Below are 16426 nucleotides of genomic sequence, written 5' to 3' on the forward strand. Positions count from 1 at the left end.
TAGCAAGGTCCTGGGACCTAATTAAAAGAGGCCTGTTTCTCATTCCTAGTCCAACTCTTGCTTCTCTTCTTAATAAGCAAAGAGATCTAAGGTATTCCCATGAGCAATGGTATGGTACCTCATAGGACAAGTGGATTGAGCAGGAGAAGGAGGCTGTCGCCTGAGCCCCCCAAGAAATCTGGCACCCTCTCCAGGCTACCCTTCCAAGTGTACACTGAGTTCCTGCCAAGGAAGGTGATGTGGGGATCCTGGGCAGAATCAAACAAGTGTTCTTTAAATCCAGAGGTGTCTCTTGGACCCAAAGAGACTCAACAGAGAGGCAGGAGATACTGCTCTGAAAAGATATCTCTAGGGCACTGGAGTGGGGGTCCTATTAACCACTGGCATTCCTCTTTTATCTGCTTGACATATCTGGACCTCAAGTAGAGCTTCATCTGCAAAAAGGGCACAAAGCCCACTATTGTAAGAGAAGGTGGAAGAAAGCCTCTGACATTGTCAGAGCAGCTGTGGCTTGAGCCCCAATCTGCTCTCATATCCCACCTACAGGAAGGGCCATCTGGTCCTCTTGAACTTTGCTCTCCTTCCCCAGGACCAACCTAGCCCACTGTCCCCATGGAGGTTTGCCCTTTGTTATGCAGGGTCCTGAGGTTGTTAAACCTGAACCAGTCCCAGGACTACTGCCTCCAGCCCCCTAGAGATGGCCTAGTGATGAGAGTGGGGGATTGGGCCACAGATCACAAGGGGCCTCATTAACCAAGCTGAGAAGTGGGGATTTTCCTGAAGATGACAGGAGTCATTTCAAAATCATAAGTAGGGGAGCAGCATGCTCAGATTCACTTTTCACTTTAACCACCCTGACAGGAGGCAGGGAGTCTTAATGAGAAGCTATTGTAACACTAGTGTGAGACCATGAAAGCTGAAAGGAAGGCACTATCTTTGACAGGGAAGGAGGGGTCAGAGTCCAGGCATTTTAGCAGCTAGCATCAACATGAGCTGGTTGCTGACTGGATGTGGTGATATAGGGGGAGCGATCAGCTTCTGGCCTGACCCGCCAAGAGGAAGTATAGGGGAGGAGAGACGGCGAGTGCAGTTTTGGGTAGTTTGACCCTTGAGGACTCTTGAGACATTCTGTTGAATATTGAATCTAGGAGTCTGAGGCTCAAAAATGAGACTGGAGCTAGAAAAATATGGGTTTTGTTGGAAGCTTCTGGTAATTGAAGCAGTGGGTATAGATGTACTTGCCCCGGGAAGCGAGCTGAGAAGAGAATGAAGGGGAACACACAAACATCCAGCCCTGGAAAGCCCCATGTACTTTCATCCTTCTACGTAGTGCTTGCCCTTTCTGGACGCCGCCTCCCCTTTCCTACATTCATGTACCAGAAGCCCATTTTGATAGGTTCAAAGACTTGCCTGAGATTCTTTCTTCTCTCTGGACCCATAGAGCCTGGCACGCAACCAGAGCTCGGTAAATGGCGGGTGAGTACTGCTGACACTGAGGAGAATCAGGAAGCATTGGTCGCTTACCGGCATTGCCGCATGGCTCATTTTCTTGTCTTTCTTGGGAACAAAGCGGGGCACTTCAAGGGTGCTCAAACTGCAATCCAGGTGGCCGTTGGTCAAGTATAAGGTGAGCTGAGTCAGGGCCAGCTGGTCACTGTATGAGAGGTTGAGGCCTGTTGCCCACACCTGAGTAGAACAGGAGCCGAAGAAGTGAGGGTGTGATCAGCCAACAGGAGAGAAGGCCCCCACCACCTCTGACCACCCCAAACCACACCAGACCCAACTACAGCAGTGAACCTGTGACTTAACGGAGTAGATGTTTTTGCTTCTGTTTCTCCTTTGTTCAACTGAGGGATAGAGTCTCCAGTCTGATTCTCGTCAGAAGATTTAAGGTTCTTGTGGGAGGTTACACAATTGGAAATACCTGTCCAAGATAATCTGATGGAGAGGCCTGGTTCCGAAAGGCTCATGTGCACTTTGATTTTTCTGCCTGTGGTTTGTCACTTCTAAAGTAGCCAGTGCAATGCTTGCTACTGAGAAATGAAGCTGGGTGGGAACTCCAGAGGATGGGGAATTCAAGCAGAGCAGACAGAGGGGGAAAGAGTGTGTAAGTATTAGAAAAGGGCAGTTTGCCCTGGCTTCAGAAAAAGCAGTGCTGGCTTCTCTGGGAATCTCAACACGATTCTTAAGGGGAACTTAGGGTTGGCCTACAGGCCTTAGCTCTACAACTATTTTTACCTTAAGGGTGCAGGAAAGTCACTTCACCCACCCTACAATGTCACAGTATCCTCAACAGGGTAACAAAGATAGCATCCACCCTAGCTGAATCCTAGGGTCATTAAAAGGATACTATGATGTAACAGAAATTAAAATGCTTTGATAAACAGATATATATAAGCAATAAGTTACTCTAAGCTACTAGATAATTGAGTAATGTCCATAACACCTTTGACAGATACTTAACTGAGCATCCACTATGTGCTAAAGTGCTGATGGCAAAGTGGGTCATATGGTACCCTCTCTCCTCTCCTGTGGCAGACCGTCCTTAATTTCTCTTGTCACCCCTCACCCCTACACTGAATCCAGAAGCACCCCCAGAATCCTCCTGAGTTCAATGCTCAAGGCATATTATTGTGCTAGTTATCCAAGTGTAAAAGGTAAAGAGACACATCAAGAATGGGAAGACAGATAGAATCATACTCAGTTGATTACAACACAGTGAATACTTGATATGATAAAGGGTTGGAACAAAGTAGTACCAAAGCAGAAAGAACAGACAGGCTGAGTTTGTCTAGTTTGAACTCAGGGCTGCATCATGGAGAAGGTAACATCTGAGCTTTGACAAGCAACACAAACGTGACCAATTCCCATGTATCAAGTACCTACAGTGTGCCAGGTACTTCACAAATATCTCAGATCTTTATAATAACCTTAAAAATAACAGCTCCATGTCATTGATAAAGAAACAGAGGTTCAGAGAGGTACCCATGTCCACACAGCTAGGAAGTGGTGGTGCTGGGATCTGAATCCAGTTCTGCCTGGCTCCAAGTCCACCCTCTGCCCTTTCCCTGCTGGTGGAGATGGCTTTAATCTTGGCCCAGCCAATCCTTACCCAGGACTAGTTTCCCACTCACACTAAAAGCTAAAGCTGCAGAGGATCAAAACGTGTTCTTGTTTAATATATCCATGCCATGGAAATGTCTTGTGGAGGAAACATGAAGTATTGTGTTTCTGGAGTATGCTGTAATTAGCAGTAATGCATTTTCACTGTAGGAAGTTGGAAACGAACACATTTTCATGAAGACTTGATTAAACAGTTTTTCCCCTTAGAAGGCCTACATGTGCCCCTCCACACCAACTCGGTGTGTTAAAATACAGAATACATCTGCCCTAGAGTGGACTCCTCTCAAACAAATCTAGCAGTGAGTGACTTGAGTAAGCATGGAATGTAAATGGCATCATTATAAGGATATTAAGAGGTCAGGCTGTCAAGGCCCCTTGCTAAACTGATGCTAATTTCAGGAGTCATATTCTCACAGTAATGCCCTGTTATAATAGCAAATAAATCACATTTGCAACAATTGTTAAAAACTAACTGCCAAGGATCTGTTGCAGTTGTAAATATCCTATTTGTCAACTTAAATATTTCCTGCTGTATTGCATAAAATGCAACTCAGATGGGGACAGCTACTTTTCCTTAATACAAGAAAGTGAACTTGCTGTTCTTACATGTCTGGCATTTTTTTCCAGAGCCTCTGTTTTGATGTTTCAGTGTCCTTGATCAAAGAAAAATGCATATAACAAACATTATTAATATTATGTTAATAATATTAATGTTTTGGTGATGAGGATTTCAGTGGGAAGGCAACCAAAGAGTCAGAGAGCCTGAATCTGGCCCTCGCAAAGAGTGGAAACTTTTAACGGTTATTTAAGCTCTCTCAATCTCAGTATCCTTAAGTGTAAAAGGCACAAATGATAATACTACCACAATGGGTTTTGAAAACAAAATAGAATAAATGTGCATAAAATTCCCTTGCATATTATAAAGTTCAATACAGATGTTATTGATGATTACTAAACATTTCCTTTAAGAGGAGTAGAATCTTAGGAGACTCATTTTCAGTTGCCTATGTAGTTATTAGATTGCTTCATTTAATAGCTGTTTTCCTCATTCATAATCATTGTGTTCAACCTCACAATAATCCAGTAGGTGGTTAGGTTTGAACAAAGTTGGTATTACTGTATCTCAGTTTGATCGATGAGGATACTGAGATCAAAAAGTGGTTTCGTGGTTTGCCTAAAATCATAGAGTGTAGGCCAAAACTCTGGTCTTTCTGTAGACCCAAAGTGTTTTTGCTACCCCAGGCTTCCCTAACTCCTTGTCACAAAGGAAATAGAACAAATTTCTTCACGCCTTTTCCTCAACAGCAGGCTTGCCTGAATTGCTCAGATAATTGTTCTGTTCTCCATCTGGTTTTTCCATTGAAGACACCGCCTGAGGCATCTTTGTTTTGCGGACAGGGGTTCCCATTTCCCCCTCTAGACTGTCAGCCCTTTAGGGGAAGCTGCTGAGTCTTTGTCTTCTGACAGCTCTCAGTGTCTGGGGCAGGCTGGCTCCCAGCAGGGCACAGCAGCACCTCTTGATGTTTCACTGTGAACTCCTTCACAACCTTTCAGGGACAGGGTTTCTTGAAGCTGGTTTCAGATTCAAATGCAGCAAATATTCATTGAACATCTCCTCTGTGCCATCCCCAGGCTTTCACACATATCTCATTTAATCCTATTCTTGATTTTGGATTTCGCTGTTAATGTTTAGAACCTAATTTCACTCTGCATCACAATTTAGATGAGCGATGATGTACATAGAAAGGCACTACGACTGGGGATGGAGAGAAGTGGATATATTTTTTAATGTTTAGGAGGTGGCTTTGACATGACTTGTAGGACTTGAAATGACTAGTTTGACAGATTAATTGGTTAGATGTGAGGTTGAGGGAAAAACATCACTGAAGGTTAGCGCTGGAAAGACCCTTAAAAATCATCAAATACAGTTTGTTTATTTTATAAATGGAGCAACTCTAGTGTGAGAAGCAAAGTGGTTTGCCCTGGGCTTCAGAGCCACATATCAAAGGTATGGGACAAGAAACCAAGGTGTCTCAGCTCCCAGTCATAAAACCCTTGTTGATAGTTGTTTGACTGATATTCAAAATCCATTTTTTAAAAAATGGCTAGAACACTAGAGAGATTTACATCAAGGCCTTAAGAAGCATGAGCAACATAAAAACCTTCCTCTCAGCACTATTTGTAAAACTGAAAAATTGCAGCTGTCTAACATTTGGGCATTGGATAAGGAGATTACGACACACTCAAGTGATGGGATAGTCTATAATATTATCATTAAAGACAATGATTGTGACTCACTTTGGATGATGTAGTCATCATACACAAAACAGCAAGAGAAGGATATAGTCATATGGGCAATATGACTTCAACTTTGTAAAAATAATACTATATCTAGAAAAGACTAGATGGGAATATAACAAAATGTTAACATTAGCAGATTTATGGTAAGTAAAATTATATATAGACTCTCATGTATATTCTAGATTTGCACTATCTAATATGGCAGCCAGTGGCCATGTGTACCTATTGAGCACTTGGAATGAGGTTGGTTCAAATTGAGATGTGCTATAACTGTAAAATACACACCAGATTTTGAAGAATGTGAAATATGTCACTAATAATATTTTATACAGATTACATGTCGAAATGATACTATTCTTGGTTATGTTGGGTTAAATAAAACACATTATGTATTAAAATTATTTTCGTCTTTTTTTGATTACATTTAAAAATGAGGCTACTGGAAAATTAAAAATTACACATGTGGCTCACATTCTATTTCTAATTTGATTGGTTGCAAAAAAAGTCCATTGCAACTTCAGCCAGGGGCAGGGCCAGCAGGGGTGGGATGGGGTGGGGAGAGGTGCTGCAGAGGCCCAGCTCTCTACTCCCTGACCTGCCCTGGGCTGGATGCAGTCCTCACTGCTGCTGTGTTGGGAGACCTGAGGTGGGGTGGGCGGAGCACAGGGCAGAAGGCAAACCAAGAAACTGCAGCAACCTCATTGCCTTTAAACAAGCATGTGAGAACTGAAGACAGGGTCAGGCAGAGGCGAGCTTGCCCAGAATTGTTCGTTCCAAGGTTCTGGGTCCTTCTTGGGCTTCAAGCTTTGGGATGAAATGGTAATAACACACTCCTGTGTGGGGAGGTGAGGGAGAGAGGGTCCCGGTATTGAGCTCTTTTTGCCTTAGGTACTCCAGGCAGATGGAGGCCGCCTGATCACCCCTGCTGCTTTTGCCTCTTTCCTGTGACAGGCAGGATGGATGGGTGGCAGAGGATATAGATGTGGGCAGATGTGCTAAGGCCCTACATTCTGTAAGTATCTCCAAGGGCAAACGAAGTAGCAAAGAGTTTGGTCTTGCCAACCTTCTCTTATGGGCATTGGGGTAGGTATGGGACCGAGAGACTAACTTATCGATTAAATAACATTTGTTGAAGAATCATAGAATTTCAGAGCTGTCAGAGTCCATGGATGTTTTGCAGACCCATCTCTAGGTTTTCTCTCCTTTTTCATCTTTATTTGTAAGAAGAATCTGACGCTCTAGACAGGGTAAGTGACTTGCTAAAGGCCCTACTCTTGGTATCAGGGTCTAAGACAAATATTCCTGACTCTCAGCAAAGTCACCTCTCTGGGCCACTTTCCTCAACTAATCACTGGGGATAATAGTCCTGGTGGACCCTCCCTCAGTTGCCTCTAGATGCAGCTATGAGGCTAACTGGGAAGATTCCTAAGCATGTGTAGAATTTTTTTTGATTTGAAAATTTTATTTAGAACCTTTCATTCTGATAATAAATTTAGAAAAATAATCAGTAGGTTGTTCAGGATATTCATAGTGTTTTTTTTCATTCAAATTTTTAAATTGAAGTATAATTGATTTACAATATGTTAGTTTAAGGTGTATAACATAGTGATTCAGTATTTTTACAGATTATACTCCATTTAAAGTTCTTATAAAATATTGGCTATATTCCCTGTGCTGTACAATATATCCTTGTAGCTTATTTATTTTATACATCATAGTTTGTACCTCTTAATCCTTTACCCCTATCTTGCTCCTCTCCCTGTCCCTTTCCCCACTGGTAACCACTAGTTTGTTCTCTATATCTATGAGTCTGTTTCCTTTTTGTTATATTCACTAGTTTGTTTTATTTTTTTACACTCTACATATAAGTGATAACAAACAGTATTTGTCTTCTCTGACTTATTTCACTAAGCATAATAACCCCCAGGTTCATCCATGTTGTTGCTCGTGTGGAATTTTTTTAAAAGGTAGACCTCCAACTAAGGCTACTGAGAGATGCAGCACTGAGAATTCACCCACCATAGAGATGGCATCAGGCCTTTAGAACAGAGTGCAATACACAGCCCACCCTCCTCAGCAGCCTGCCGTGGCTGAGGGATGTGTGTACCACCTCCCTGCCCATGTTCATGTCTTCATTCACAGTCCCAACGTTATAGGAAACCCACCATTTAATCACTTGATTCTTTCTAGAGCAAGACCAAACCCTCAGCCAGACCCACAGCTATGCCTAAGCTATGGAGACCAGGCCACCTGCCCAGCTCTCTGCTGGCTGGGTGATACAGCCATGGGTAGCCAAGGTTCCCTCTGTCCTTACGGGTTTGGCTAGATACAGAGCTGGGGGCTTATTTCCTACTTATTAACTGTGGAGGCTGGGAATCCATTGGAGGGTGCTGAGCAGAGGAGTGACATGATATCTCATATTTTTAAAGGGTTACCCTGGTTGCGGTGGGGAGAAGAGACCATAAGGGGACAAGGATGGAAACAGGGAGGTCAGCAAGGAGGCTGTTTGCAGTAATCTGGGTGAGAGGTGATGGTGGGTGGTCCAGCACAGTAATAGTAGAGGGTGGGAGAAGCGGTCATATTATAGATACATTTCAAAACTAGAACCTAAAGGACTTATTGATGGGTTGGATGCAGGTGTGAGAGAAAGAAAGGAGCCAAGGATGTCTCCAAGACTTTTGCCCTGAAAAAATGGAAGGGTGGAATTACCGTGTACTGAGTGGGGAAGATTGCTAGAGGAATAGTTTAAAGGGTAAAATTAAGATTTCAGGTTTTGGTGTGTTAAGCGTGAGATGCCTTTGTTGAATGGTGTTCTAGAGGATGGGATGGGATCTCAGGCACCTTTTCTCCTTTCTGAGCTGTAAAATCAGGAGGATGTGCTTGGCTGGGTTGGGAGGGATAAAGCAGAATCAGTCCCTGTAGGGAGGCATCTTTTTCTCTGCTGTTACTTTTGGGCCTCGGGCTCAAGGGTCTCCTTGGTTGGGGAGAGGCAAGGTCTGTAGGACATGGGGCCTTCCCTAGGGGACATGCTTCTCAACAGGTTTAGGTCGAGATGAAATAAGGCTGAGAAGGGTAGGGATAGCTTGGTAGGGAAAAGAAGTGATGGCAGCTTGAGGGCGATAGGGACTAGAGAGGCCAGTGCCTGGAGGGAGGTAGATGTCTTCACTGGGTGGAAAGAGCACTGGACCAGAGTTACAGGACCTCACTGGAAGGGAGTGTTGGCCTCGCCACTTACTGTCTGTGTGATCTTAACTTCCTTCCCCTCTCTGGGCCTCAGTTTCCTTGTCTGTTAACACAGACCAGTGGTCGCTATCTCTGAGGGTTGTTGAGAAGATCTGGTGACTACATGAGATATTGCATGAGACTATTATTGGGGGTCTGGCAGAAACAAATCTGTTTGGATTTGTTCCCTGTGTGACTGCCAGAAGCAGAGTCTGGGGCAGGAGTAAGAACTCACTTGCTTGGCTCTTGACTTCAGTATTCTTGCCTGATTCTCAGAGGTAGTGTACACACTTAACTCTTCTCAAATGCTGTTTAAAAACAGGCTCTAGAATCCCGGCTATCATACAGAGAGCATACTTTCTTAAGCAGCAACTAAATGAGATCTCTTCCCATCACTAAATCACCAAACAGCATCAAACTCTCCGTTGTGGTAAACAACACACCTGATACTTAATTTTAAGGCAGGTGGTACACTGCCCTGTAAGAATTTTTACGTAGAACAATATTAATGTGATTATAATATTTGGTAAGAATTGTTTGTATTACATAAAAATATCTATAGATAGGCAGAGGGGACTGCAGCCTCTTGGCATGTTGCCACCTAGTGGTGGCTTCTGGGATGGCCCAGTCTCTCAGAGAGGTGAAGAACTGCAGTTACTGCTGGATGGGGCAGTCACCCAGGGCCCCAGTCAACAGTTGACACTCCTAGTATTCATCTTGGAGGCCTTCCCCTCTGTCTCTATTAATCCTATGTATCCTTTTGGGCACGATTTAAATCACAGCTCCATAAAGCTGTCTCTGAGCAGCTAGAGTATCCATTCTCTCTCCCACCCACCCTGGATACTACCTTATATTGGGCCTTTGGAGTTCATGGGGCCAAAGGCAGCAAAAAATCTGGGCCCTGCCACTTAGCACTCAGGGCCCAGTAGTCCATCATGCCTAGGGCCTCCGTGATTTTCAAAGGCCTTAAAAATATTTGGATTCTGAAAAAAAAGTTACTGGCCCCCAAATATGAAAAGAAAACTATCAAATAACAAAAATATCAACAAAATTGACATCTCAGTTAAACACAACACAACTCTTTTACACAGTTAGGTCTACGTCACATTCCATGAGAGTGCATTTGTACATTTGATGTGATGTAGGATAATGGAATCTCTAAAACTGAAAATATTCAGGGCCCAAAGAGGTCTATTTAAACAGCTCTGTCCTGGCAGACCTAAAATGACATTCGTCATTCCCACCTCCTCATTTTATGGCCGAGGACTCTGAGAGGTGAACTGACTCACTCAGGTCCCACAATTAGGGGAAGAGCTGGAATCAAGTTTCCTGATTCCTGCTCCAGCTCTTTCCATGACACCTAATTACCAGCATTCATAGTCCAATTTCTGTATAGTGCCAGAAGCTTCTCTGTGACCTTGGAAATTCTTTCAGGATGTGTAGGAACTATATTCAAAATTAATTTTGGGATCCAAAATGGAAAATATTGAAATGTAAACCTGCACCATCAGCAGTTGCACTTATGTTTTCCACTTTTGTAAAAAAAAAAAAAGTCACAAAAATTTTAACATACTCTTGCCTTCTCTGCTTCCTTTTTCCAAGCTTCTTCCACTACCTCTATAAATTTATGATTTTCTATTACTTTTGAGATTGATGGCCTAACATATTATTTGTATTCTTAAGGTGCAGAATTACATACGCATTTCTTTTTTCCTTTTAAGTATTTCCTCACTTTTTTTATTATGAATTTTTGGAAGGCCATTTTCTTATTTTGACATTAAGCAGTAAGCTATAATAAACATGAAAACCCAATTTTTATAACCTGTTATAGGTTTCTGGGACTAGTAAATTATATATGCTTCTTCCATGCCAATTCAATATAATAATCCCATGCTGTATATAGTTATTCTTCTTCAATATTCACACTATAAATGTCAGGACTTGTGAATGATTTGCTTAGTTGAGAAGTGCTCTTTTAAAGTTACTGCAAATGATCTCTAAAAGGCTTTTGTGTGGATTTTCAAGGCAGAAGGCTCTTGTTCTGGAGCTCCCATGGGGGAGGATTCCTGTGCCCAGTCCTTGTGGACATGGAAGGCTGTCTTGCAAAGTGAGGTGGGGATGTGCATGAAGCAATGGCCCCATCAGTTCAATGAGTTGTCAGCAAAGTTCGGCATTCCCTCCCAGTTTCCTTGACAGCTCCAGTAAACCAGAACGTTTTATAAAGAACAACCTTGGTTGCAGACTATGTGGGCAAGAAACACAGGCTGTGGCCTTGGAGGTGATCTTGCCCAGCCTCCTCAAACCCCAGGCACAAGACTCCAAGAGGGGTAGAGACAAGAGCTCAGAGCTCTTGATTTCAAGTCCAAGGCAAGTTTGTTTACATTTGGGAGATTCCTAGAGAGGAGAATCAGACCTACAGCAGGGTCCTCTGATTCATATCTGAATCCTGCATAAAACCTAGCACAGCACTCCTGATATATATGTGCAATAAATCTTTGTTGGATGATTCCATTAAATAACACAAGGAAATAAATCTTCCCTTTAAAACACAGACAGGAGAGATACCACTTCAAACCTACACAGGTGGCTGAAATAAAAAAGACAATAACAAGTGTGGGCAAAGATATGAAGAAAGAGGAACCTTCATGCATTGCTAGTAAGATTGTAAAATGGTGCAGCCACTTTGAAAAACAGTTTGGCAGTTCCTCAAAGAGTTGATGTAGAGTTACTGTATGACCCATCAATTCTACTCCTAGGTATACAACCAAGAGAAATGAAAACATGTTTACACAAAAACTTGTGCATGAATGTTCATAGTAACATGATCCATAACCATCAAAGAGGAGAAGCAACCACCCAAATGTCCATCAACTGATGAATGGATAAACAAAATGTGATACATCCATACAATGGAATATTATTCAGCCATTAAAAGGAATGAAGCACTGATAAATGCTTAAACATGGATGAACCTTGAAAATATTCTGTTAAGTGAAAGAAGCCAGTCACAAAAGACTACCTAGTATATGATCCCATTTATATGAAATGTCAAGGATAGGGAAATCCATAGAGGCAGAAAGTGGTTTTCAGTGGCTGGAAGGAAGAGGGTATGGGAAGTGATTTCTAATGGTACAGTTTCTTTTTAGAGTAAAGGAAATGGTCTAAAATTAGATAATTATGATGGCTGTATAGCTCAGTGAATATACTAAAAGCCACTGAACTGTACACTTTAAAATAGTAAGTTTTATGTATATGATATCTCAATAAAGCTGCTACACACACACACACACACACACACACACACACACATTCCAGTCTCCAGGAAACCCATTCTAGGGCGGACACCTCCACAATTTGTATGGCCACTTGTTTGAATCTAGTTGCATGTGGAAATCATGACTGAATGAGGGAGACTGTGAGAAACCACCTCCCAGACTGCCCTCTGAATTTATTCTAGGTATTCTTCAAGTCTACACTTTAAAAAGCTTTTCCACATGTGGGTAAAAAATACCTGCCTTATACACTAAAGCAAACTAGCACTCAGCAAGGGTTAGTACCTGGATCTCAATAAGCAGTCATGGGGCGGAAGGGATAATATATTAGCATCTGTCAAAAAGACTCAATTAGGTCTGGGGATGCAGTGTCACTTTTCTGTGACAGGCAGAATATTTCCTCTGACTGCCCACTGCAGGCTTTCACTTTGTATCAGCTCCTGTACTGAGTGGGGCTGAGTGTGGTCAAATCCAGAAGAGAGGCAGGGCTGGTCAGGCAAGTGGACACAAAGGAAGCTTTGTCTTAAACACATCTGCTTCCCTTCTTCCATCCTGTTGCTCATTCGAGGGCCCCCCAACGCCTCAGCCTGCCTTCTGTGGTTTCGGGTGCCCCCCAAGCCCTATGCCCTTCATAGTGACATCGAGTTAATCCAAGAATACAATGAGTCATGGCTAATTTGGTGATGGTAGAGGGCTGTTTACCATAATGGAACCTTTTGGATCTGGTTATCTGAGAGATGAATCTGGATTCCACGACTTTGCCTTTGTTGTCTACAGACTCTGGTGTTTGAAAGATTTGGCATCCTATCAAGCTAATATGCTGTCTTTGTTGATGGCAGCAATATTTAGAAAGCTGCCTACTTGACCACATGGAGGACAGACTCTAGGAGGGAGACTTGGGGAAGGAAAGAGGAAGGGGAATTAATGTATATTAAGGGTCTATTATGTACAAGGCACTCTGGTATTTTCTCATGTCGTCCTCACAACAACCTTGTGAAGTAGATATTAACACCCCCATTTTATAGAAGTGGAAGTGGAGGCTCAAGGAACCTAGAAACCTGCCCAAGTTCCACAGCTAAGTGGCAGGGCTAGGATTAAGGTCCAAGTTTGCCTGGCTCTGAAGTCCAGGTTTTCTTCCCATGCTTGATCTTGGAGTTTACTCTCCACCTGGCAGGGAAACAAATGCTTGGTAGAAGTGAGAGAGCACCGTGCTGCTGGCAGTCACATCCAGAATCTCCACCAATTACTCAGTGGTTCTGGAGCCAGAGAAAGGCCTGTGATTTACCGTGGAACTTTGGGCAAGCCACTTAACACCTTTCTGCCTCACCTTCCCCGTTATTTGTCTGTAAAGCACTTTGAGAGCCTATAATGAAAGAACTTTATAAAGACAAAGAAATAGGGGGCCTTCCCTGGTGGCACAGTGGTTAATAATCTGCCTGCCAATGTAGGGGACAAGGGTTCAATCCCTGGTCTGGGAGCTAGACATGCCCCCGTGCGCCACAACTACTGAAGCCTGTGTGCCTAGAGGCCGTGCTCTGCAATAAGAGAAGCCACCGCAGTGAGAAGTCTGTGCACTGCAACGAAGAGTTGCCCCCACTTGCTGCAACTAGAGAAAGCCCGCACGCAGCAACAAAGACCCAACACAGCCAAAAATAAATAAATAAATAAATAAATTTATATTAAAAAAAAAAGACAAAGTAATATTGTCCTTCAGTGTAAGCAAAAAGCCGAGGTTCCTACCTGTGATCAAAAGAAGTCCTGTGGCACTTTCCAGAAACATATGGGTAGAGCTTTAGGGCTCCACAATCAAAAGTGATTGTGAAATCACTTTCTTCATATTTCCTTCATCAACAAGTGAATAAAAATACAAAATATATATATTGATATTTTCGCCCCAAATCTGGGCCAGCATATTCTTTGGTATACCGTAAGTCTTTAATATGAGTAGAGAAGTCTTACAGTTATTTCTTTGAAAAGTGTCTTTTTTATATTGAGCCTCATTAGAGCTGTCCTCTTATACACACTTCTACTTATGGAGGGTAGGACTCTGAGTAGCTGACACAAGGGGTTCAAAACCTGCTCCTTTCAGTTCAGGGAAGACCTGCAGAAAAACCCAGTTGTCCTCCTTGGTGGTAACTGCCAATTCCATGCTCTTCTTGGAGCCACATGTGACTTTTCTCTATAATCCCTTTGTATTTCCTGACAATGTACTCCTCATGGGAGGGGAATTCTGTTATTTTATTTGGACTTTTATTTTGTATTGGTTCCTGACTTATCCTGTTCAAGTTTCAATGGGTTGGTTTGATATTATTTACATATTAAGACTTTTGTGAAGAAATTGCATAAGGTTTAAAAAACAGACATAAATAAGTAGTACTCTAGAGTGGGCTAGGAATGTGGCATGATAGGGGAAGACTGACTCCCTCAAAAAGTGAAGCCTTTATTTATTTATAAGGATTTGGAATGCTAGGCAACACAATGAATCTTATGTTTAAGAAAGCAAAATATATGTTTAAAGGAATATACATATTGTTAAAACAGTTCTATTTATGCAAAAGATTCATGTAACTTTATAAAGGTTTTCAGGGATTTTAAAGGATTTTAAGTGCTGCGTTAGACTGTACTAGTAACAGATGTTCAACAGCATGTTTAAGTTTTTGTTTTACTGAAAAAGCAACGGATTACTTGATATTTTCTTTTAAAAAAATCATACCAAAGCCACCACATTTTAAGTATAGCTCAAATTCATTATTTCTAAAAAGCATAAATGACTTAAAATAACATAAGGGCTCCTAAAAATAAATATTACTGTAGCGGAGCTAGAAGAATTTGTTTGCTAAAGATTCCCTTCAGAGTCCCAGTCTTTTGTGTCACTTCTTGTTCTTTTTCTATGAAGACAGATGGTGTCAGTAATTGCCTATATATTTAATTAAGTTAAAAAGCTATAAAGTAAGGTTTTGGCAAAAAGTAGGATTTTGTGCTATGAGCAAAGGAAGCAGAAATTGATAACATAAGAAACTATTCCTCACCAAATACACATTTTGATATCCATATGTGTTGGAATGTGAGATTGGATTTCATAAATCTAATGATTTAAAAAAAGGGCATTTATTCTGAAAGATAAAGCCCATAATAGAAAGCTAGATGGCAGTTCTCTTACATTTCTGACCAGCTAGATGGGAATGAGTCTACCTCTGTCCACATCACCTCCAACCTTAGCCTGATACTCAGTGGTTATTCTAAACTCCTCTGACACTCAGGTTTTTGCCTGGGATTTTTCACCTAGCAGGTTAATCATTGTGAAATTATTATGGAGGGAAAAGCAGTAGCTACTTGTAGAAAGTGGTTTGGAGAGCCGACTTAACCATTCTTGTGGTGTCTGTTTTCAATGTTCCCATCCCGTGAATCCACCTTCTGGCTTAATGGCAATATGGTGCTCCCAGCTGTGGTGCTATGTACGGGCTTGCTCATTTAAACTCTTAAAGCTTAAAAATGGCTACCACAACACTGATTTTATTCCATTTCGCTTAGTCATTAACATTTAATGATTACCTTATGCGCTGAGCACAAGGATGGAATATATTTTAAAAAATAGGAGATGTGTTTTCTGGCTTTAAGCTGTTCGACTCAATTCAACAAGCATATTGAGGATATACAAGAGGAACATACATTTTCTTTGGTGATGGTGGTTGAGGAGGGGGGAGAGACTTCCATAGAAAGTCACCATCAATTCAGTGCAGTACCGTGGGGAATATCTGCTGTGAGAGAAGGAGCATGGGCTCAGCAGGCAGCTAAATCATGGTTTGAACCCTGGATTTGCCACTTAGTTGCCCTGTGACCTTGAACATGTCACTCTAGCCCCAGTTTCCTCATTTGTAAATTAGAGATAATAGTACTCACTTTTCAGGCGTGAGGATTAGGGACACTACATGTAAAATACATAACAATGTCTGGCACGTGACAAAACTTCAATAAATAGTTGATATTATCATTAATAATTACTCTGGCTGTCAATACTCTACCTCAGCTCTGAGAAGCTAGAGAATGAAGTGGCACTGATGGGGGATTAATTAAGGGGGGTTTCCATGAGGAGTTGGATTTTGAGACATGTTTCGAAAGAAGGGAAGTTGTATATTGATAGAAAAGAAAGGAAAGGCCAGTTGTAGGAATGAAGGTGGCACGTGGCAGGCAGGATGAGAATGCCTTTATTGAATATGGGAGTCACTAAGCAGGTCAGTTTGCTTGTTCTAGAGAGTACTTTGGACATGATCAGTGAGAAAAGCAATTAGTGCCACATGGTGGGAGAGGGATGGTTCAGGGTTGTTTTAAGAAATAGGTGAGGCCTAGAGCAAATTACCCTGTACTTTGTCACCTCAACCATATGGTTCAGATAAAATTAAATTAAAATGAATGCTAAGGACAGTTTCGAAATGGAAAATTTATCACACAAAAAGTCTTGACCGCAGGTGACAGCTGGAAGGAGGAAAGGGCCACTCAGCTTTGTTTTT

General features: G+C 42.0%; 1 protein-coding gene across 2 annotated transcripts in view; it reads right to left on the reverse strand.

The window, feature by feature from the left end:
• IQCH (IQ motif containing H) overlaps positions 1-16426 on the reverse strand; it is a 99712-nt gene that overhangs the window by 23803 nt on the left and 59483 nt on the right. Inside the window, exon 8 of one of the 2 annotated variants that reach the window (XM_060095206.1) lies at positions 1525-1686. The exons of the other annotated variant lie outside the window; for it this stretch is intronic. Coding sequence (XP_059951189.1) covers positions 1525-1686 — 162 coding nt within the window. The remainder of the gene's footprint in view (positions 1-1524; positions 1687-16426) is intronic. 2 annotated transcript variants of the gene reach the window in all.

Source organism: Mesoplodon densirostris, chromosome 4, assembly GCF_025265405.1.
Source record: "Mesoplodon densirostris isolate mMesDen1 chromosome 4, mMesDen1 primary haplotype, whole genome shotgun sequence".
Lineage (NCBI taxonomy): Eukaryota > Metazoa > Chordata > Mammalia > Artiodactyla > Ziphiidae > Mesoplodon > Mesoplodon densirostris.